This window comes from Chiloscyllium plagiosum, chromosome 10, assembly GCF_004010195.1.
Source record: "Chiloscyllium plagiosum isolate BGI_BamShark_2017 chromosome 10, ASM401019v2, whole genome shotgun sequence".
NCBI classification, from domain to species: Eukaryota; Metazoa; Chordata; class Chondrichthyes; order Orectolobiformes; family Hemiscylliidae; genus Chiloscyllium; species Chiloscyllium plagiosum.
In genome coordinates, this window is record NC_057719.1 from 2,609,846 (window position 1) to 2,634,451 (window position 24,606).

General features: G+C 44.3%; 1 protein-coding gene across 1 annotated transcript in view; it reads right to left on the reverse strand.

Moving 5' to 3' along the window:
* The window catches only part of LOC122553338 (ovarian cancer G-protein coupled receptor 1-like), a 30,049-nt gene extending 18,152 nt beyond the window's left edge, over positions 1 to 11,897 (reverse strand). The window contains exon 1 of the mRNA XM_043696913.1: positions 11,689 to 11,897. Coding sequence (XP_043552848.1) covers positions 11,689 to 11,739 — 51 coding nt within the window. The 5' untranslated portion in view covers positions 11,740 to 11,897. The remainder of the gene's footprint in view (positions 1 to 11,688) is intronic.
* Between the last annotated feature and the right edge of the window lie 12,709 nt (positions 11,898 to 24,606).

Consider the following 24,606-nt stretch of genomic DNA (forward strand, 5'->3'; position numbering starts at 1 on the left):
TGTCACAAAGATATTACTACAGTTGTTATGGGGGATTTCAACATGCAGGTAGACTGGGAGAATCAGGATGGTATTGGACCCCAAGAAAGGGAGTTTGTGGAGTGCCTCAGAGATGGATTCTTAGAACAGCTTGTACTGGAGCCTACCAGGGAGAAAGCAATTCTGGATGTGATGTTGTGCAATGAACCGGATTATCAGGGACCTCAAAGTAAAGGAGCCATTAGGAGGGAGTGACCATAATACAATAAGCTTTAATCTGCTGTTTGAAAGGGAGAGGGTATAATCGGAAGTGACAATATTTCAGTTGAATAAGGGGAACTATGGAGCTATGAGGGAGAAGCTAGCCAAAGTTCAATGGTGCAATACCCTAGCAGGGATGGCAGTGGAGCAACAATGGCAGGTATTTCTGGGTATAATGCAGACGATGCAGGATCAGTTCATTCCAAAAAGGAAGAAAGATCCTAAGGGGAGGCAGGGGTGGCCGTGACGAGGGAAGTTAAGGACCATATAAAGACAAAAGGGAAAAAGTATAACATAGCAAAGATGAGGGGTGAAAATGGAGGACTTGGAAAGCTTTTAAAGAACAACAGAGGATAACTAAAAAGGATAAAAGAACTAAAAAGGATAACTAAAACTAAATATGCAAAGAAAAAATAAGGTACGAAGGTAAACTGGCCAAAAATATAAAGGAGGGTGGTAAAGGCTTTTTTAAGTATGTGAAAAGAAAGAAAATGGTTACGACTAAAATTGGGCCCTTGAAGACAGAAACGGGTGAATTTATTACGGGGAATGAAGAAATGGCAGAAGAGTTGAATTGGTACTTTAGATCTGTCTTCACTGGGGAAGACACGAGAAATCTCCCAGATGTAATAGTGGCTGAAGGACCTGAACTGAAGGGAATTTATATTTGGCAGGAAATAGTGTTGGAGAGACTATTAGGTCTGAAGGTTGATAAGTCCCCGGGGCCTGATGGTCTGCATCCCAGGGTACTGAAGGAGGTGGCTCGAGAAATCGTGGATGCATTGGTGATCATTTTCCAATGTTCTATAGATTCAGGATCAGTTCCTGCGGATTGGAGGGTGGCTAATGTTGTCCCACTTTTTAAGAAAGGAGGGACCAGTTAGTCTGACCTCAGTGGTGGGAAAAATGCTGGAGTCAATTATAAAGGACGAAATTGCGACACATCTGGATAGCAGTAACAGGATAGGACAGAGTCAGCATGGATTTATGAAGAGGAAATCATGCTTGACTAATCTTCTGGAATTTTTTGAGGATGTAACTCTGAAGATAGACAGGGGAGCTCCAGTGGATGTAGTATACCTGGACTTTCGGAAAGCCTTTGATAAAGTCCCACATAGGAGGTTAGTGAGCAATATTAGGGCACATGGTATTGGGGACAAAATACTGATTTGGACTGAAAATTGGTTGGCTGCCAGGAAACAACAGAGAAGTGATAAACAGCTCCCTTTCGGAATGGCAGGCGGTGACCAGTGGTGTGCCGCAGGGATCAGTGCTGGGACCGCAGCTTTTTACAATGTACATTAATGATATAGAAGAAGGTATTAAAAGTAATATTAGCAAATTTGCTGATGACACAAAGCTGGACGGCAGGGTGAAATGTGATGAGGATGTTAGGAGATTACAGGGTGATCTGGACAAGTTAGGTGAGTGGTCAGATGCATGGCAGATGCAGTTTAATGTGGATAAATGTGTGGTTATCCACTTTGGTGGCAAGAACAGGAAGCAGAATACTACCTAAATGGAGTCAAATTAGGTAACGAAACAGTACAACGAGATCTAGGTGTTCTTGTACATCAGTCAATGAAGGCAAGCATGCAGGTACAGCAGACAGTGGGGAAAGCTAATGGCATGCTGGCCTTCATAACAAGAGGAATTGAGTATAGAAGCAAAGAGGTCCTTCTCTAGGTGTATAGGGTCCTGGTGAGACCGCAGTTGGAATATTGTGCGCAGTTTTGGTCTCCAAATTTGAGGAAAGACATTCTGGCTATTGAGGGAGTGCAGCGTAGGTTCACAAGGTCAATTCCCGGAATAGCGGGACTATCTTACGCTGAAAGATTGGAGCAACTGGGCTTGTATATGCTTGAGTTTAGACGGCTGAGAGGGGATCTGACTGAGACATATAAGATTATTAAAGGATTGGACACTCTGGAGGCAGGAAGCATGTTTCCGTTGATGAGTGTGTGCCGAACCAGAGGACACAGTTTAAAAATAAGGGGTAGGCCACTTAGAACAGAGTTGAGGAGAAACTTCTTCACCCAGACTAAGAACAAGAGGGTGCAGATTCAAAGTAATAGGGAAAAAGAGCACAAGTGACATGAGGAAAGTCTTTTATGTGCAGATGAATGGTTAAAGATTGGAATGCATTTCCTAAGAGTTTAGAGAATACACTTCGATTAAGAGTTCCAGATGGAATCAGACTGTTTTATGAAATGTTTATGAAGAACATGCAGAGCTATGAGGGGACGGCAAGAGAATAGCACCAGGTTTAGGGGAGATTAGAGAAAACTTGATTTCATCCAGAGAGTGGTGGGTATCTGGAACTCACTGTCTAAAAGGGTGGCAAAGTTAGGAACACTCCAGATATTTCAGACGTATTTCGATGTACACTTGGAATGGCACAGCATACAAGCTCACAGCATATAGCCAAGTGCTGGAAAAAGGTATTAGAGTAGATGGATGTTTGTTGATTGGTGATGGTGTGGACACCAAGGGCCAAAGGGTCATGCTGTAAAAACTCTATGACTCACTATAAGTCTAAGTGAATTACTCATTTGGAGAGTTAACACAGATACGTTTGGAAAGTTTTATGAGTGAGTAAAATGAAGAGTGTCCTGAATTTGGCTGTCAGATAGAAGATCCTGAAGTTGATTTTCAGCAGTCATATACTGGGGGGAAAGAAGCTTTTTATCTTCACTTTGGGCATTTTTTGTCAAAGTCATGGCAGGTGCTGAATGTGTAAAACAGTTGCTCCTGAGATAGGAAGGTGGTTTAGGACTGTTGAGCTTACCTTGTTGAAAGGAATTTAAGGCTGTCTTTGCTGACACCAGTGCATGTACACTGTGCACCGGTTAAATTTGTGTGAGCAACAGGAATGCGGGGGACACAAATATAAACAACTTGTTGTCACTGTATGTGGGGATAGAGAGAGGAGGCAGAGGAGCAGGGTCTGACAGGGAGGGGACAGGGGAAGCCAATGGGACATGGGTATGAGGGACAAGGGGAGGGTATGGGGGCAAGAGGAGTTGTGAGCCTCCTGGACATTACCTACCCCTTTGCTGCCTGTCCTCTCTCCCTCTTCCTCACACTGCCATCCCGTGTCCTCATACCTGCCCCCCCAACAATTCTCGACCTCTCTCGTTCTACTGCAGTCCCCTACCAACATTCTCTCTGCCCTGTTCCCCTCCCCGTGACCACTCCTCCCTCTGTTGAACTCTGTTTCAAAATCACAATTCTTCTCTTTGCATATGATGTACATAGAACATAGAACATTACAGCGCAGTACAAGCCCTTCAGCCCTCGATGTTGCGCCGTCCTGTCATACTAATCTCTGTCATACTGATTCCTCATAAGACATTCCCTCCACACCAGGCAACATCTAGTAAATGTCCTCTGTACCCTTTCCAAAGCTTCCACAGCTTTCTTATAATGCGGTGACCAGAACTGTACACAATACTCCAAGTGTAGACATTTACATGAACGGTGCACATGCATGTTTCTGGATTAGCACACACATGTGTGGAGTTGCTGTGGGGGTCATGTTATGATTCAGAACCAGACCTCCGGCAGATATATATCAAGGAGACAGCCTAGACCCTACCTTTTATCTTATTTAAAGGCAAGTGTAAAGTGCTGTGTTCTGGATGTAATTCAATTCATCACACTACTTGGCTTTAAGCCAAACACACCTTGTTCTTACACTACAGTTTAAATACAAACAAAAGAAAGAAGTCTAACTTTTAACCCTACTGGAAAATCTAACAGAATAATAAATTATTTATCTATGAAATGGTGGCTCAGTGGTTAGCATTGCTGCCTCACAGTGCCAGGGACCTGTTTTTGATTCCAGCCTCGGGCAACTGTATGGAGTTTGCACATTCTCCCCCTTTTTGCGTGGGTTTCCTCCAGGTGCTCTGGTTTCCTTCCACAATCCAAAGATGTGCAGGTCAGGTGGATTGGTCATACTAAATTGCCAATAATGTTGGGTGCATTAGTCAGAAATGGGTTTGGGTGGGTTACTCTTCAGAGAGTCGGTGTGGACTTGTTGGGCCAAAGGGCCTATTTCCACACTGTAGGGAATCTAATCTAATCTCAACAGAACTGTTCCAATACAATAACATCCTCTAAACACACCCTTGGCCAAGGCAAATTCAGTAAAACAGATTGTCTCACAGGTAATACTAGCAACAAAGACAGAAAGATGTAACAGCTTTCACAACTGGCTTCAAGACCCCAGCAACTACCGAAAACTAAATTAAAACCCTGGTTCTGTGCGAGCCTGACTCCACCCATTCAGGCTGCTCCTATTGTTCCAACTTAAAAAAAACCCAAGGCCTCACACACTGTTTACGTTATTGGCTCTGAGTAGACTGCTCTTTACCTCTGTCTCAACCTCTCTTCATAAATAAATTGATAAAATACATCTCTTAAAGTAACATCACAATCAGAGAGATTTGAAAAAGTATGTCATGGAAGTTACCTAAATCCCTTTCAGGAACAGAAGAAAAAACAAATTATTTATACAGCATTTTTAGCGCCGTAAAACCTTTACAGCAAAGTATTTGTGGTGATTGGAACCAGGTAGATCTCATGGACTATGAGATCCTTAACTGGGGTTGTTAACCTGGGCCAATCAGGGATCATCTGGCTAACAGATACAGATGGAGAGGAATTTGTTAAGTGGGTACAAGAAAATGTTCTGATTCAGTATGTGAATGTACCTGCAAGAGAAGGTGCAAAACTTGACCTACTCTTGGGAAATAAGGTAGACAGGTGACTGAGTGTCAGTGGGGGAGCACTTTCGGGTCAGCGACCAAAATTCTATTAGTTTTAAAATAGTGATGGAAAAGGATAGACGAGATCTAAAAGATAAAGTTCTAAATTGGAGAAAGGCCAATTTTGATGATATTAGGCAAGAACTTTCAAAAGTTGATTGGGGATGGATATTCATAGGTAAAGGGACAGCTGGAAAATGGGAAGCTTTCAGAAATGAGATAACAAGAGTCCAGAGACAGTATGTTCCTGTTAGGGTGAAAGACAAGGCTGGTAAATGTAAGGAATGCTGGATGACTACAGAAATTGAGGTTTTGGTCAAAAAAAGGAAAGCATATGTCAAGTATAGACAGCAGGGATCAAGTGAATCCTTAGAAGAGTATTAAGGCAGTAGGAGCATACTTAAGAGAGAAATCAGGAGGGCAAAAAGGGGATATGAGGTAGCTTTGGCAAATAGGCTTAAGGAGAATCCAAAAGAATTACATTAAGGACAAAAGAGTAACTAGGGAGAGAATAGGGCCCCTAGAGATGAGCAATGCAGCCGATGTATGAAACCGCAAGAGATGGGGGAGATACTAAACCAGTATTTTGCAATTAGTGTTTACTATGGAGAAGGATATGGAAGATACAGAATGTGGGAAAATAGATGGTGACATCTTGAAATGTGTCCATATTATCGAGGAGGACGTGCTGGATGTCTTAAAATTAAAATGCATAAAGGTGGATAAAACCCCAGGACCTGATCAAGTGTATCCTAGAGCTCGGTGGGAAGCTAGGGAAGTTATTGCTGGGCCCCTTGCTGAGATATTTCTATCATCGATAGTCACAGGTGAGGTGCCGGAAGACTGGAGGTTGGCTAACGTGGTGCCACTATTTAAGAAAGGTGGTAAAGAAATGCAAGGGAATATAGATTGGTGAGCCCGACATTGGTGGTGGGCAAGTTGTTGGAGGGAATCCTGAAGGATAGGATTTACATGTACTTGGAGAGGCAAGGACTGATTATGGATAATTAACATGACTTTGTGTGTGGGAAATTGTATCCCATTAACTTAATTGAGTTTTTTGAAGAAGTAACAAAGAGGATTGATAAGGGCAGAGTAGTGGATGTGATCTATATGGACTTCAGTAAGGTATTTGACCATGTTCCTCGTGGTAGACTGGTTAGCAAGGTCAGATCACATGCAACGCAAGGAGAACTAGCCATTTGGATACAGAATGGGCTTGAAGATAGAAGACAGAGGGTGGTGGTGGAGTGTTCCCTTTCAGACTGGAGGCCTGTGACCAGTGGAGTGCCACAAGGATCGGTGCTAGATCCACTGCTTTTTGTCATTTAAATAAATGATTTGGATGTGAACATAGGAGTTATAGTTAGTAAGTTTGCAGACGACACCAAAATTGGAGGTGTAGTGGACAGTGAAAAAGGTTACCTCAGATTACAACAGGATCTTGATCAGAGGAGTAGCAGATGAAGTTTAATTTAGAAAAATGTGAAGTGCTGAATTTTGGAAAGGCAAATCACTTAATGGTAGGGCCCTGGGGAGTGTTGCTGAACAAAGAGACCTTGGAGTGTAGGTTCATAGCTCCTTGAAAGTAGAGTCGCAGGTAGATAGGATAGTGAAGAAGGTGTTTGGTATGCTTTCCTTTATTGGTCAGAGTATTGAGTATAGGAGTTGGGAGGTCATGTTACAGCTGTGCAGGACATTGGTTAGGCCACATTTGGAATACTGTGTGCAATTCTGGTTTCCTTCCTATTGGAAATATGTTGTGAAACTTGACAGGGTTCAGAAAAGATTTACAAGGATGTTGCCAGGATTGGAGGATTTGAGCTATAGGGAGAGGCCGAATAGGCTGGGGCTGTTTTCCCTGGAGTGTTGGAGGCTGAAGGGTGACCTAATAAATGTTTATAAAATAATGAGAGGCATGGATAGGGTAAATAGACATGGGGTGGGAGAGTCCAGAACTAGAGGGCATAGGTTTAGGGTAAGAGGGGAAAAGATTTAAAAGGAACCAAAGGGGAAACTTTTTCACGCAGAGGGTGGTATGTGTATGGAATGAGTTGCCAGAGGAGGTGATGGAGGCTGGTACAATTACAACATTTAAAAGGAATCTGGATGGATATATGAATAGGAAGGGTGTGGAGGGATATGGGCCAAATGCTGGCAAATGGGACTTTATTAATTTAGGATATCTCATCGGCATGGACAATTTGTACTGAAGGGTGTGGTTTTGTGCTGTACACCTCTGTGACTCTATGACTATATATAAACAAAGTTAAAAGTCACACAACACCAGGTAGTAGTCCAACAGGTTTATTTGAAAGCACTAGCTCAGGTCAAGTGCCACACCTTCAATCTGAGCTGAGATGGCACCTATTTTTAAAGATATCTTGAGAATGTAACTTTAAAAAAGTTCTGAGATTTATATATGAAAAAACTGAAACTAACATGATCATTCTAACAGATCAAAGACTCAAGCTAAGTTTGTTTAATATTACATTTTATGATACTGCAATCCTGTTGCTATAAATCCTGTGTCTTATGATTCTGCTCCACAACCACCTGATAAAGAGGCAGAACTCTGAAAGCTAGTGCCCCCAAATTAACCTGTTGGACTATAACCTGGTGTTGTGTCCATCCCAGTCCAACACTGGCACCTCTAAGTCATATTTTTAAACAGGGGATTTGGAATCTCCTCAGTTTGGGAGACTGACTCTGAGCTGGCTGGCCACAACCACTTTACTGTGCACCAGTAAATATAATGTCAGGATACTGGCTTCTGTGAAGTTATTTCTATATCATGCCAAAGTTTGACATGAATCAAAGAAGAATTAGAATTAGATTTTATTGTCACATGTACTGAAGTACAGGAGTACAGTGGGAAATGAATTATGTCACCAGTTCTGGTGCCATCTTAGATGTAAAGGTACAACAACTTAGAAACAAAGTAGAAAAATAAAGAAATAAAGCTTTTTTTTGGATTCACTCTAACCTTCTCAGCCAAGGCTATCTCGTGTCCCCTTTTCACCCTCCTGATTTCCTTCTTCAGTCACCTCCTGTATCCCCTACATACCTCCAGGGATTCCCTTGATCCCAGCTGCTTGTACCAGAGCCATGTCTCCTCCTTTTTTCTGGTTAAAGCCTCAATATCTTTTGTCATCCAGGGTACCCTATTCCTGCCAACCTTGCCCCTCACCCTCAGAGGAACATACGGACTTTGAACTCCAGCTATCTCACTTTTGAAGGCCTCTCACTTGCTGGAGGTCCCTTTACCTGCAAATTACTCCAATCAACCCCTGCAAGCTCCTGTCTAATTCCATCAAAATTCACTCTGCCCGAATTTAGAACATGAACCTGTAGACCAGTTTTGTCCTTCTCCATAACTATTTAAAAATTTTAAAAAAACTATGGTCACTGGTCCCAAAGTGCTCGCATGCTGTCACTTCCATCACCTGTCCTGCACTATTTCCCAAGATTAGACCATGTTTTGCCCTTTTCCAAATAGCACACTCCATATACTGCTTGAGGAAACTTTCCTGAATACACATAACACATTCCACCCCATCTAAGCTCTTTGCGTTATGGCAATCCCAGTCTATGTTAGGAACATTAAAATCCCCTACTATGTCAACTCTATTACTCCTGCAGGTCTCCCCAGTCTCCCTGCAATTCTGTTCCTCTTAGCAAGTTTTGAGAAGATTTGAAGCTCAGGTTGATGATATGGATGTAAATTAGCTCACTGAGCTGGAAGGTTTGTTTCATCACCATGACTAGGTAACATCATCAGTGAGAGTCTTCAGTGGGGGCCTGTAGTACAACCCTAATAACGTCATCGCCCCCTTCTTATTTCTTAGTTCCACCCACAAAGCCTCACTGGATGATCCTTCAGTTATTTCATCTCTGATTACTGCTGTGATACTCATCTCAATCAAAAATGCAACCCCCCCCCTCCCCTCCTTCCACCACCTCTGTCCCGGCTAAAGCACCTGTACCCTGGCACATTAAGCTGCCAGTCCTGTCCCGAGGTGAAGGGCTCCAGCCTGAAACATTGATGTTCCTGCTCCTTGAATGCTGCCTAACCTGCTGTGCTTTTTCAACAACACACTCTCAACTCTGTCCCTCCCTTAGCCATGTTTCTGTAATGGCTATAATATCCCAGTGCAATTTAATCCAACAGGCATTCCTTGCTCCCTGTCCCGTTCCAATCTTACTGGTTTCTTTACTTTACTATTTCTGATTACTGTATCTCCTTCCAGCCTCAAACTTGCCTCCCTGCTGTTGAGGATCCCCATGAATCTAGTTTAAACCCTTCCTTGCAGCACTGGTAAACATGGCTGCCAAGATATTGGTTTCCCCCTCAGTTCAGATGCAACCTGTCCCCAGAAAAATATCCCAATGATCTATAAATCTGAATCCCTGCCCCCTACACCAATTCTTTAGCCATGCATTCATTTGCCATATTCTCCTGTTCTCACCCTCACTAGTTTGTGGGACTGGAAGTAATCCGGAGATTACCATCGACGAGGTCCTGCTTTTTAACTTTTGTTCCTAGCTCTCTATAATCACTCTGCAGGACCTCATCCCTATTCCTACCGATGTCATTTGTCTAAAGAGGTTCCTTAAGTATATTAAAGGAAAAAGAATAACTAGAAGACCCCTCAAGGACCAAAGTGGACATGTATGTGTAGAATCGAGAGTGTGGTGCTGGAAAAGCACAGCAGGTCAGGCAGCATCCAAGCAGCAGGAGAATCGATGTTTCGGGCAAAAGCCTGATGAATGAATAATGATTAAAGAGTATAATGGAACAGAGCGACTTTGGAGTTCAGATGCACGGGTCTCTGAAAGGGAAATCACTGATAGACAGGGCAGTGAAGAAGGCTTTTGGCACACTGGCTTTCATCAGTCAGCCAGTTTTGTCCATCTCCATAACTATTTAAAAATTAATAGAACTATGGTCACTGGTCCCAAAGTGCTCCCATGCTGTCACCTCCATCACCTGTCCTGCCCTATTTCCCAAGATTAGACCATGTTTTGCCCCTTTTCCAAATAGCACACTCCATATACTGCTTGAAGAAACTTTCCTGAATACACATAACACATTCCACCCCATCTAAACTCTTTGCGTTATGGCAATCCCAGTCTATGTTAGGAACATTAAAATCCCCTCCTATGACAATCCTATTACTCCTGCAGGTCTCCCCAGTCTTCCTGCAATCGTGTTCCTCTTAGCAAGTTTTGAGAAGATTTGAAGCTCAGGTTGATGTGGATGTAAGTTAGCTCGCTGAACTGGAATGTTTGTTTTCAGACGTTTCATCACCATGACTAGATAACATCATCAGTGAGAGTCTCCAGTGGGGGCCTATAGTACAAGCCCAATAACGTATAGAAGTTGGGAAGTTATGTTGCAGTTATACAGCACGTTGGTGAGGCCACACTTGGAATATTGTGTTCAGTTTTGGTCACCTTGCTAGAGGAAGGATGTTACTAAAATGGAAAGAGTGTAGAAGAAATTTACAAGGATGTTGCCAGGACTCAATGGTCTGAGTTATAGGGAGAGGTTGGACAAGCTAGGACTTATTTCTTTAGAGAGTAGGAGATTGAGGTTTGGGGGGGGAGGAATACCCCATAGAGGTGCCTAAGACCATGAGAGGCCATGGGTAGGGTGAATGCAATCAGTCTTTTCCCCAGGGTTGGGGAATCGAGGACTAGAGGCTATCAGTTTATAGTTAGAGGGGAAAGAAGAAAAGGGAACCTGAGGAGCAACTCTTTTACACAAAGGGTGGTATGCATATGGAATGAGGAAGTGGTTGAGGTGGGTACATTAACAACATTTAAAAGGCATTTGGACAAATACAAGGATAGGAAAGGACTAGAAGGATATGGGCTAAATGCAGGGAAATGGGGTTAGTGTGGACGGACATTTTGGTCGGCATGGACCAGTTTGGGCCAAAGGGCCTGTCTCAGCGCTGTAGGACTCTATGACTCTAAGTTAGAAGTTAAACATTACAGTCCTTCTTAGTATAAAGTAGAAAAATAAATTAATAAAGTTACAAGTTAAAATATTGTCACAGATTAAAGATTAACTCAAGAGCCTAATTTAAACAGAAGCAAGCAATATATTTCCCAACAAAAATAAATGAGATTAAAGATTGGTACAGCATGTTCAAACAGGTAGATTTGAAGGAATGTCATGGAGGAGTTTAGAGTAAAACGAAAACAGGGGGACCAAATTCTGGAGCCTAGGGCATAGGTCACATAGCAGAACATGTTTACAGATATGCTGTTTGAGGATAGTTTAACTATTACTCAGGATATTGGGCTATCTTTCTGACTTTCCAATATGGAGCCTTAGTTTCTTACAGCATGCACTAGGAAGTTTGATATAATTTTACATGGAAAATAAACACGATGTGCTTTCAAAGCCCTGTTTGTCATAACAGGTGGCGCTAACCCATGGAAAGAGCAAAAGGCAGGAGGTAAGCTTTCAGAGTTGTAGGTCGTGAGTTAGCAGCTGAACCTGAGATTTTCTGCTCCATGTTCACGTGTCTCTGACATTCTTCTCATCCTGAAATCCCAGCTCAAAACTAAAAATCATTAACCAAAAATGCCACAATGCCTTTGGTTTTACACAGTTTGCTTAAGACTATGTCTGGCCAACTCTTGTGCATGACTAAACACTTACCTTATAAAGTATCTCAATACTATTCGTTGTAGTAGTTGTCCGTTCAGACATTCTTCCAAACACGCATTAAATGCACTAAGCGTTAACAGAGAATGAGCAGGAAGCAGATGATCTCACAACTGGGTGGGAGTGCGCTCGTTATAACAGGAAACCACTGAATGAGCAAAATCTTGCAATATGTGATCAGAAAAGGGATGTAAGTGTGCCTTCACATGGTTTTACGAGTGGGGATCTTTCAGCTGGTAGTGGAAACACATCAAGGAGAGTTGTAGTCGGCTGGGTCTAGCAGAGGAAAGGAAGTTCAAATATCGCCTGCACTGCCTATATTGACTCATAGAATCCCTACAGTGTGGGAGCAGGCCATTCAGCCCATCAGATCCACACATATCCTCTGAAGAGTGTTGCATCCAGACCCAATTGCCTAACCTGCCCCTGTATTTTCCATGGCCAATCCACCTAACCTGCACATATTTCTATGTCTTATGGTCTTATGTCCACTCCTATGTCTTATGGTCTTATGAATGCGAGTAAGTGGAGTTGAAATGCCCATCAGCCATGATTGAATGGCGGAGTGGACTCAATGGGCCGAATGGCCTTACTTCCACTCCTATGTCTTATGGTCTTATTTAGACTGTGGGAGGAAACCGGAGCACCTGGAGGAAACCCACACAGACATGGGGAGAATGGGCAAACTCCACACAGTCTCCCGAGGCTGAAATTGAACACAGGTCTGTGGCACTGTGAGGCAGTAGTGCCAACCCCTGAGCCACCGTGCCGCCCAACGCCTGATCAAGCATCACCTTAATTTTAAAATTTGCATCCTCGAGTTCAAATGCCTTCATGGCTTCATCTCTCCATATCTTTGAAATTTCCTACTGTCCTATCCAACCTTCAGAGTTACCTGCACTCCTCTCAGTTATAGAGTCATAAAGACCCTATAGTTCAACTCGTCCATGCTGACCAGATGTCCTAAATTAATCTAGTCCTATTTGCCAGCATTTGGCCCATATCCCTCTAAATCCTTCCTATTCATATATCCACCCAGATGCCTTTTAAATGCTGTAATTGTACTAACCTCCACCACTTCCTCTGGCAGCTCATTCCATACACGCACCACCTTCTGCGTGAAAACATTGTCCCTTAGATCCCTCTTAAATCTTAAACTCAATGGGCTAAATGGCCTTCCATGTAGTTCTGGACTCCCCCACCCTGGGGAAAAGACCTTGTCTATTTACCCTATTCATGCCCCTCATGATTTTATCAACCTCTATATGGTCTCCCCTCAGCCTCTGATGCTCCAGGGAAAACAGCCCCAGTCTATTCAGACTCTCCCTATAGCTTAAACACTCCAACTCTGGCAATATCTTTGTAAGTCTTTTCGGAACCCTTCAAGTTTCACAACATCTTTCCTACATCAGGGAGACCAGAATTGAATGCAGTATTCCAAAAGTGGCCTAACCAATCCTGTACAGCCGCAACAATGACCTTGCACCTCCTCTGCACTGACCAATAATGGCAAGGATTTTCTTCATTGTCCTGTCTACCACTTACCACGAACTATGGCCTCTCAGCCTGATTGCGTGTCACAGGTGAGTGTGCCTAGATGTTAAATTCTGGAATTCCCTTCTTAAACCTTACTACATTTCTCTTAACAGAAAGATAGGTGCTGTCACAGCAGCAGCCTGTGTTGTGGAGGGACAGCCACAGTGCTGTTAGGTAGGGAGTTCCAGGATTCACTGCCAGTGAGGACGATGCCAAAGCTTCAAAGCATGATGATGTGGTTTGGAGGGAAACTCATTGGTGGTGGTGTTCACAGGCATCTGCTGCTGAGGTGGCAGAGCTCCCAGGATTGCTACCAAGGGGTCTGGGTGGATTGTTGCATTGAATCTTGTGGATCATACCTACCTGCTGCCTGTGTTTGCATTGGTGCTGGATGGGGAGGCTGAGCAAGTGCACTGATTTTAGTCATCTGCCTCAATATCTCACCAGGCTCAGTGTCAACGTTTCTTCGATCGTTCATTGGGTGCAGTGTATTTGACCATTTTACTACATGCAGGGCAATATTTTGAAGCAGAGTTGTTAAATCTGAGGGTGTGGCAGTGCCAATGAAATTCCGGTCATGAGTCGGCATGTTCGTCCTGCTCTCCAAAGGAGAGTCTGGGCCTCCAACCAGGATCTCACCAGCCCTTCCCCACAGTCAAAACACGACTTGGCAAGTTGGAACCAGAATTGGCTTCGTGGTAAGAGACAAAGGGTGGTGGTGGAAGGATGTTTGTGTGACTGGAGCTCAGTGTACTGTGAGTGTACCACAGAGATCAATGCTTGTTCCCTTATTGTTCATGATATATATAAACAACACAGAGGAAAATGTTGGGGAGATGATGAGTAAGTGTGCGGATGACATGAAATGGGTGACTGACAATGAGGAGGAAAGTATTAGATGACACGACAATGAAACAGACTGGTCAGATAGGCAGATGGATGTTAGATGACATTTAAGACTAAAAAATGCAAGGTTATGCATTTTTGAAGAAGTAACAAGACAAGAGAATACTCAATAAGTGGCCAGGACACTAGGAATTTCAGATAAACAGAGGGATGTTTGTCCACACATCTCTGAGTGTGGCAGGACAGGCTATTAGGATAGCTAGGAAGGCATACGGGACACTTACCAGTTGTGGCATAGATTATAAGAGCAGGGAGGTTATGTTGGAGCTGTCCAGGACTTTGGTTAGACCACAACTGCTGTACTGTGTGCTCTTCTGCTGACCCCAATATAGGAAGGCTTTGATTGCACTGGAGCAGGTACAGAGGAGATTCATCAGGATGTTGCCTGGGAATGAAGATAGAAGAGAGGTTAGATAAGCTCAGGTTGTTTACTTAAGATGAAAGAAGGCCTGGAAGGGGACCTGACTGAGTTGTATAAGATGGAGCGTGGAGCGGGTGGAGAGAAAGTAGTTGATTCCCTTAGTTGAAAGGTCAAGAACAAAGGGGCATAATTTTAACGTGAAAGGGTGGTATGTGTATGGAATGCTCTGTTGGAAGGGGTGTTGAGGCAGGAATCCTCACAATATTTTGAAAAGAAAGAACTTGGATGACCACTTGAAATATCATAACTTTCAAGGCTATGGGCCGAGTACGGGAATATGGGACTTGTATCGATCAAGTGTTGCTTTATGGGTTCAGGCTCCAAGGGCTAAAGGACCTGTTCTGTGCTGTATGATCCTACAATTTATGACTTATCAAGAGTGCTCTGCAGGATGCCTATTGTCTCATCTCATTCAACTCCTTCTCTACGTTTATTCCAGTCAGAGCATCCAATGGCCAAAGCATCCAAGGCTATTGGCCAAGTGCTGGAAAATGGAATTACATTAGATTAGATTAGATTCCCTACAGTGTGGAAACAGGCCCTTCGGCCCAACCAGTCCACATCGACCCTCCGAAGATTAACCCACCCAGATCCATTCCCCTCTGAGTAATGCACATAACACTACAGGCAATTTAGCATGGCCAATTCACCTGACCTGCACATCTTTGGACTGTGGGAGGAAACCCACGCAGACACAGGGAGAATGTGCAAACTCCACACAGACAGTTGCCCCAGGCTGGAATTGAACCCAGGTCCCTGGCGCTGTGAGGCAGCAGTGCTAACCACTGAGCCACCGTGCCGCCCCAAATTAGAATTAGAATAGGTAGGTACAGACTTGATGGGCCAAAGGGCCTTTTTCTGTACTTTAGGCTTCTATGACTCATTGATTAACACAGACAGTTGCCCCAGGCTGGAATTGAACCCAGGTCCCTGGCGCTGTGAGGCAGCAGTGCTAACCACTGAGCCACCGTGCCACCCCAAATTAGAATTAGAATAGGTAGGTACAGACTTGATGGGCCAAAGGGCCTTTTCTGTACTTTAGGCTTCTATGACTCATTGATTAATATGCATAGAGATTCCTACTGTGTCTCCTGTTCATGAGACCTGCAGGATCCACTTATTTCTTGCCAAGAATAGAGGTGTCAATCTCCACCGGTATCTCTGAAGGCAAACATCAGATTACAGTCTCTAAAGCCTCTCTTAAACTGGTTGTTGCCTGTAGTACAGGAGGTTAATTATCTCCTGTTCTGCTTGCTCTGCTCCCTCCTTCACATCTTCGTCCAATGTAGACTGGCACCCATCTAAGACCTTCAGCCCCAAGACATTCCCTCTCTGCAATATCAGACAATGATGACACTTTGAGGAAATGTTGCTTGAAACGAATAGATAACAGCCAAAACTTTCCAGCTGTCTTAAACAATGCATTGGCTATCTCCCTAGAAAATCCCAGACAATGCCACTGGGTCTCTGGAAGGAGCTGAATCTGTAGAAATTCAATGGTTATGGTGCAGGCACAAACTCAGTGGGTACCCACTGATCAGCATATTCATAGCTCACTCTGCAGCATCGTACACAGGTCAGCAATGAGCCTCTCAGTACAGCTGCCATTGTCGTTGACATCAATGCTTTGACTGGTGGAGGTATTTCACACATGACTAGAACATTCTGGACTGTGATTGGGCCGAGGCATCCTGAATCCCGTCCACTAGTCATCTTTCTGAGGCTTGCCAGCCAGGTATTGGCCTGTTTTTGTTGGTGCTGTGACACTGATGTCTCTGGTGCACCCTCCCTTTGAACCATTCCAGTTCAACAGAGGGATTCAGCAGGACCAGGTGTCAGAGCGCACTGGTTCGTTTCCCATGTTATTCGTGCTGTCTTTGAAGGTGCCATGAGCCTGTTAACTATGGGCACTTCTTGTTGAATTAAATTATATTCGGTGAAATGAGGGCAGTTTAAAGCTTCATCTGCAAGACACTACAAGACTCCGACAGTGCAGTACGCCCTCAATGCTGCACAAGAATCAGCCTGACTCTGTTTCCAAGCCCTTGGATTAAGAGTCATGCTTTCCAAGTCAGAGGCAGGAGTGCTAACTACTGATCCACATCCATTACTGACAAATCTGTTGGTGCTGCCGCCGGAAGAGAACAGCTTCTATTGGCCCCAGGATAAAAGTATTTTGCTTTTGATTTTGAAAAGCTTTGGAAAATCAAATGCTTTTGATTTCATTTGATTTACATGCACCTAGGTACAATGAAAAGTGTTCTGCTTGCAGTTAAGGAAGATCGTACCACACAATGTGTTTGAGGGCAATAGCACAGAGCAAGGAATACAATGTTACGGCAGCAGAGAAGGAGCAGAAAGAGCGAGATCAACGTTAAATTTGAAGTTTGAGGGGTCCAATCACAAGCCTGATAACAGCAGGAAAGAAGCTGTTCTTGAATCTGTTGGCACCATGTATTTAAGGTTTTGGACCTTCTGCCTAATGGAAGAGGTTGGAAGAGATTGTAACCAGGGTGAGGGATCTTTATGCTGGCTCCCTTTCTGAGGCCGTGAGAAGTGTAGATGGAGTCAATGGATGGAAGGTTGGTTTACATGATAGTCTGGGCTGTGCATACAACTCTCTGTAGTTCCTTAGGCTTCTGGGCAGAGCAGTTTCCATACCAGGGGCACCCAGAAAGTATGCTTTCTATGGTGCATCTGTAAAGGTTGGTGAGGGTCCCTATGGGCATGCTGAATTTCCTTAGTCTCCTGAGGAAGCAGAGGCATTGTTGTGCTTTGTTGACCGTAGCATTGATGTGGGTGGAACAGACTGATGTTGGTGATCATCATTCCTCGGAATTTGACTCTTTCCACCATCTCCACTTCAGCTCTGTTGGCGTAGATAGGGACATGCCCTCAACCTTCCTTCCTGAAATTGATGACCAGCTCTTTCATTTTGCTGATGTTGAGGGAGAGATTGCTATCTTTACACCATGCCACCAAGCACTCTACCTATTTCCTGGATTCCACCTCATCAATTGTTTGAAATCTTACCTACAGCAATGGTGTTGTCAGTGAATGTTTACTTTGCTATTTTGTAACATGCTGGTTTCCATTCTGAGATGTCTTCCTTTCTTATGTTATATAATGAGTTAACATCTGAGTGTGAGAAATTAAATGGTATACAATGCTATTTACCACAACTCTTACGGGCAATTGTCGGAGGAAGGGCTAAGGATTAGAAACTGCAGTTTTCATCTGAACAGATTGGGAGGTATTAGGTGCATCAGTTATCAAAGTCATAAAATCCCCACAATGCAGGAGGTAGCCATTCAGCCCATCAAGTCCACAGAAAGAGCGAGTGCCCTCCAAACAGCATCCCATCCAGACTCATCCCCCTAATCCTGCATTTCCCATGGCTAATCTGCCTAACCTGCACATCTTTGGACTATGGGAGGAAACCAGAGCACCTGGAGGAAACCCATGCAGACACGGGGAGAATATGCAAACTCCACGCAGACAGTCACAGAGGCGGGAATTGAACCCAGGTCACGGGCACTGTGAGGCAGCATGCTAACCACTGAGCCATTGTACCATCCAAGCACAATTTTGGACATAGCTCCATCTCCTGCTCCCATTTTCCTCTATCAGTTTTTCAGCCTGCATTCCCATGAAAGCAAACAGGAGAAGCAATTCACCAGACTTGTAAAAGGTGCTGATGGCTTGTCATTGGCCACTTCTCACTTTTGTCCAAGATCACTTTCATCCTTAAGGTGAGAATTGAGCTGAGAGATTTTAAGAACCAAAAGTATGGTTCTAACTCTGAGCCTTGTGGAATGCCACTGAGTACTTCCCAGCCCTCCAATTCGACCATAACTTCTCTATCAAGTACACTGTGGGGCAGCATGGTGGCTCAGTGGTTAGCACTGCTACCCCACAGTGCCAGGGACCCAGGTTCAATTCCCGCCTTAGGCGACTGTCTGCGTGGTTTCCTCCAGGTGCTCCAGTTTCCTCCCACAATCCAAAGATGTGCAAGTCAGGTGAATTGGTCAAGAGTAAATGTAGAGTAGTAGGATAGGTGAATGGATCTGGGTGGGTTGCTCTTCGGGGGGTTGGTATGGACTTGTTGGGCCAAATGGCCTGTTTCCACACTGTAGGGATTGACCTCTACACTGCTGAAGCCAGGTGCCAACTTGCAGACACCTCCTCCTACTGCCCCCTTGATCACGACATCACCTCCCATCACTAGACCATCCACAACCTCATCACCTCTGGGGATCTCCAACCTCATTGTCCATGAACACAGCACCACCCAGTTCTACCTCCTTCCTAAGATTCACAAACCTGACTGCCCCGGTTGACCCATTGTCTCAGCTTGCACCTGTCCCACTGAACCCATCTCTTCAAACCTTGAAACTGTCCTGTCCCGCTTAGTCCAGGAACTCCCCACCTACATTCATGACACCACCTACACTCTTCAGTTCCTCCAAGGTTTCCGTTTCCCTAGCCCCCAATGCCTCATCTTCACCATGGACATCCAGTCCCTATATACATGATTCCACCACAACGAAGGTCTCCAAATCCTCCGTTTCTTCCTCTCATGCTGTCCCAACCAGTACCCTTCCGACACCCTCATCTGCCTGGCTGAACTGGTCCTCAACCTCAACAAATTCTCCTTCGAATTCTCCTACTTCCTCGAAATGAAAGGAGTAGCCATGGGCACCCATAGGAGACCCAGCTATGCCTGCCAGTTTGTCGGTTACGTGGAACAATCCATCTTCTGCAGTTACACCCACCACCTGTTCCTCCGCCACATCGATGACTATATCAGCGCTGCCTCATGCTCCCACTAGGAGGTTGAACAGTTCATCAACTTTACCAATACCTTCCACCCCAACCTCAAATTCACCAGGACCATCTCAGCAACCTCCCTCCCCTTCCTTGACCTCTCCGTCACCATCTCTGGCAACCGACTAATCACAGACATATACTACAAGCCCACCAACTCCCACAGCTACCTGGATTACACCTCCTCTGACCCTACCTTCTGTAAAAGCGCCATCTCTCATTCCCAAATCCTCCGCCTCCATCACATCTGTTCCCAAGATGATCAATCCCACCTCAGAAAATTCCAGATATCCTCTTTCTTCCACGATCACAACTTCCCTTCCCACATGGTTGACAATGCCCTCCAGCACATCTCCAAAACTTCACGCACCATTGCCCTTGAACCCCAGCCCTCCCAAAGCAACAAGAATAGAACTCCCTCGGTCCTCACATTCCACCCCACTAACCTCCGCATTCATCACATTATCCTCCGCCACCTCCAAACGGATCCCACCACCAAAGATATTTCCCTCCCTACCCCATTAGTGTTCCTGACAGTCCATTCCCTCCGCGACTCCCTCATCAAGTCCATGCTCCCACCAGCCCATACCTCCTGGCAACTTTCCCTACCACCGCAAGAAGTGCAAAGCCTGTGCCCAGATCCCTCCCCTCACCTTTGTCCAAGGCCCCAAATTCACCTGTACTTCTACTAATGTCATCTACTGCATCTGTTCCACCCGGTTTGGTTTCCTCTACATTGGGGAGATAGGATGCCTTCTTGTGGATTGTTTCAGAGAACATCTCTTGGAACCCCCACCCACCAACCCCACCGCCCCGTGGCTGAACACTTCAACTCCCCCTCCCACTCCGTCAAGGACATGCAGGTCCTGAGCCTCCTCCATTGCCAAACTCCTATCACCTGACACCTGGAGGAGGAACACCTCATCTCCTGCTTTGGGACCCCGCAACCACATGAGATAAATATTGATTTCAACAGCTTCCTCATTTCTCCTCCCCCCCCCCCCAACTTTATCCCAAGTCTCCAACTCAGCATGGTCTTCCAGACCCATCCATCATTCCCCCCCTCTGCCCTATTACTTTCTCTCTCACCTTCATCCACCATTCTGCTTTCCCAGCTACCTTCCCCCAACCCCACCCCACCCTCCCATTTATCTCTCAACCTCCCAGCCCACAAACCTCATTCCTGATTAAGGGCTTATACCTGAAATGTCGATTCTCCTGCTCCTTGGATGCTGCCTGACCTGCTGTGCTTTTCCAGCAACACACCCTCAATTCTATGAATTCCCCCTGGATTTCTGTTACCTGCAATTTGTTTCTGAATCTAGGTCATTGATGTGAATTAGTTTCACTGCGGATGAAGCTCCTGGAATTTATGCCAGGATGGGGTTTGTTGTGCCAGGATGTTTGCACAATGTTGAGTTTCAAAATTAACATTTCGGACTCTTGTGGTGTCATGACAGTCTCCCTACCTCTGGGTCAGAAGGTCTGAGTTCAACTTGCACTTACCCTGTGAATTTACCATAGCATATCTAAAACATTTAAAAACCAAAAGTGGTGGTTCGAATTCTGAGCCTTGTGGAATGTTACTGAGTACTTCCCACCTCTCCACTTTGACTAGAACTCCTCTATCAAGTAGCAGAGGAGGCTTTATTCTGCCCAAGACTTGACAGTAGGCTCAGCTAACAGCCTTGAAATTCTTTGGTCGTACACACCTGAGTATGGCTTGAAAAAGACACTTTATATCAAAGATTTTTATCTTGCACTCCTCAAGATAATTTGCAAGAAATGCCAGAATAAAAGGGAAACAACACTACCATTATAGGGCAAGCGAAACAAAGAACAGCCAGGGAATTCCTAGAAGCATGGCACTCATCCACAAACTCCATCAACAAACACATAGACCTGGACCCAATATACCGGCCACTACAGCGGACAGCTGAAACTGACAACCGGAAGCGGCAGGGACAGGCCACTATAAACACCGGAGGAAACACCACTTCACAGGAGAAGCGCTTCACAGGAGGCTCCCAAGCACTGAGGATGTCACCTAGACAGAGGATGAAACGTTTACAACAAAAGCTTCCAGCTCGGCGAACAGAACCACAGCAACGAGCACCCGAGCTACAAATCTTCTCACAAACTTTGAACAACTTTTCTTATATCATCTGAGAAAAGAATGATGATTGATTGGCATGTGGTCTTGTTGCTAGAGGCTTTGCCATGGCAAATGTACCAATTGGATGATGAGGGCAGAGCAGTGGACGTGATCGTTATGGACCTCAGTAAGACATTCAACAAGATTCCACGTGGCAGAATGGTTAGCAACGTTAGATCATACAGAATAAAAAGAGTACCAGCCAGGTACTTGGTGGTGGAGGGTTGCTTTTCAGACTGGAGGCCTCTGACTGGCGGTGTGCCACAAGGATCAGTGCTTTGTCCGCTGCGTGTGACTATGTGAGGTATGGTTAGTAGGGTTGCAGATGACACCAAAATTGGAGGTACAGTGAACTGGAAAGAAAGTTACCTCAGAGTACAATGAGATCTTGATCAGAGGGCCAATGGGCTGAGGATTGACAGACGCAGTTTAATTTAGATAAATGTGAGCTGCTGAATTTTGGAAAGGCAAATCAGAGCAGCAATTACACACTTAATGGTAAGTAGGGGGTGCAGATTCATAGTTCCTTGAAAGTGGAGTTGCAGGTAGATAGGATAGTGAAGAAGATGTTTGGTATGCTCACCTTTATAGGTCAGCGCATTATAGTATCGGATTTGGGAGGTCATGTTGTGGTTGTACAGGTCATTGCTGAGGCCACTTTCAGATTCCTGCATGCAATTTGAGCACCCTGTATAGGAAGGATGTTGTGGAACTTAAAAGGCTTCAAAAACGGTTTTCAAGGATGTTGTTGGACTGGAGAGTTTGAGCTGCAGGGAGAGGCTGAATAGAATGGGGCTGTTTTCTCTGGAGTATCGAAGGCTAAGGGGTGACTTTATGGAAGTTTATATAATCATGAGGGGCATGGATACAGTAAACAGTCAAGGTCTTTCTCCAGGGTAAGGCAGTCCAAAACCAGAAGGCATAGGTTTAAGGTGAGAGGGGAAAGATATAAAAGAAACCTAAGGAGCAACTTTTTCATACAGACAGTGGTGCATGTATGGAAAGAGCTATAAGAGGAAATGGTGGAGGCTAGTACAATTTGTTATGGACTAGGCCAGACCACTCAAAACATTCTTGAGCAGGCAAATCAGACCATAACCTTGCAATTTGTTTCGGTAAGTGTACAGTGAAAATTACCCAGAGGAATTTAGCCAGGTTGACTATCAGGTTTTAAAACAGACAGAAATTTATTCACAAAATTACGCAGTGAAACACGAAGAACAGAATAAAGAACCGCTACAGATCTCAGTCTATCCAAACTAGACTTAAGTATGCTGTTCTGAATATACACAACAGTTCCAATAAACAAACCCTCTTAAAAAAACAGTAAAAAAATGGAACAGATGCTTACAGGTTGAAGTTAGAAGCGCAGAAGGAGAGAGAGAACCTAATTCCACACAGCTGAACTCCTAACAGCTAGAGAGCTGACCACTCCCCTTTCATTATACAGGTCACTTCTAAAGCATGACCACTTTGGTCTGAAGTCATATAAACATATAAACTAAAGGCCTCTCAAAATCCTTTTTCATCTCTGTACCAAACCAGTCACTCCGGACCCCTCTGAAAAAAACTAAGGACACAGTATCTTTGAGAAAAAGAACAGCTTTTAGAATAAAAAGGGACCAGCTTTGTGACAAATTACAACATTTAAAAGGCATCTGGTTGGGTAGATGAATAGAAAGGGTTAGATGGATATGGGCCAAGTGCTGGCAAATGTGACTAGATTAATTTAGGATATCTGCTCAGTGTGGACAAATTGGACCGAAGGACTTTATGACCTTATGGCTCTATAACTGACAGTTAACTGCCAAGGTTTGTTTAAATTTTAAATCAGGTTGGTTGACTCTGCTTGATCAAGATCATTTTTGAACTGAAAAGTGCTCAATTTATCTCAAATTATTTGGGAGGGATAAGGTATCTTGAAAGTGTAAGCAACAGCTAAAGCTAGCTGTTTCATGTTGCTATTGTCTAGTATCTCACAGAACACTGCCTTGAAGCCAAAGTGATGGCCTGCCCATTATACGGATATGTAATGTGGTATATGAATTTCAGCGATGGTGTGAAATTTTAAAATTCATTCATGGGATATGTGTGCCATTGGCTGGGCCAGTGAGTTTTGATAAGATTTATGGACCAGCATTTATTGCTGATTGCTAGTCATTGGAGAGAAGGTGGTGGTGGCCTGCTGTCTAAGATGTTTGATGCACATCCAGAGGACTGTCAGGTTGCATCAAACAGTTGAACTCTTTGGTTGCTGGCAACAAACAAGATATTGACTGTACCATCACCCGCCAATGCTGGCAAAACGCAAAACACAAAACACAAAACACAGTGTCCAAATGTCATACGCAATTCTGTGATTGGACAGCATTTGCTGAATCACTCTGAGTTTGTTAGGCTGACAAACAATTGTCAGGTTTGCAGAGTGGCATTCCCATTTACAGATGTGGGTACTGCTGACTACACCATTGCCATGGGTGTACAGTCAGATGTAGGTAGAAGTGGGTACTGCAGATGCTGGAGATTAGAGTCAAGGTTAGAATGGAGCTGGAAAAGCACAGCAGATCAGGCAGCATCCGAGGAGCAGGATGAAGGGCTGATGAAGGGCTCCTGCCCGACTCTCCTGCTCCTTGGATGCTGCCCGATCTGCCGTGTTTTTCCAGCACCACTCTCATCTTGACTATAGTCATATGTAGACCAGGCCAAGTATAAAAAGCCAATTTCCATCCTTAAAGGACATGAGTGAATCAGTCACATTTTTCGCAACAATCATTGGAGTCTTAATTCCAGATTTTTATTCAATTTAAATACACTATCTGCCAGGACAAGATTCAAACCTGGATCCACTGAACAGTACCTGAGTCTCTAGATGAATAGTTTAGTATACTACGATGATGCCATTGACACCCTTTGTAGATACTGGAATATTTGCAGGGCAGAAAGAACATGTATAAACATGATGCCTGTCTCATTTCAACAAAACAGGGGACAGTCATTCACAAGCTCACTTCTCAAGGCAATTCCAGTGACAAATTAAAAGTCAACTTGTCTGGTTTAACATTTAAAC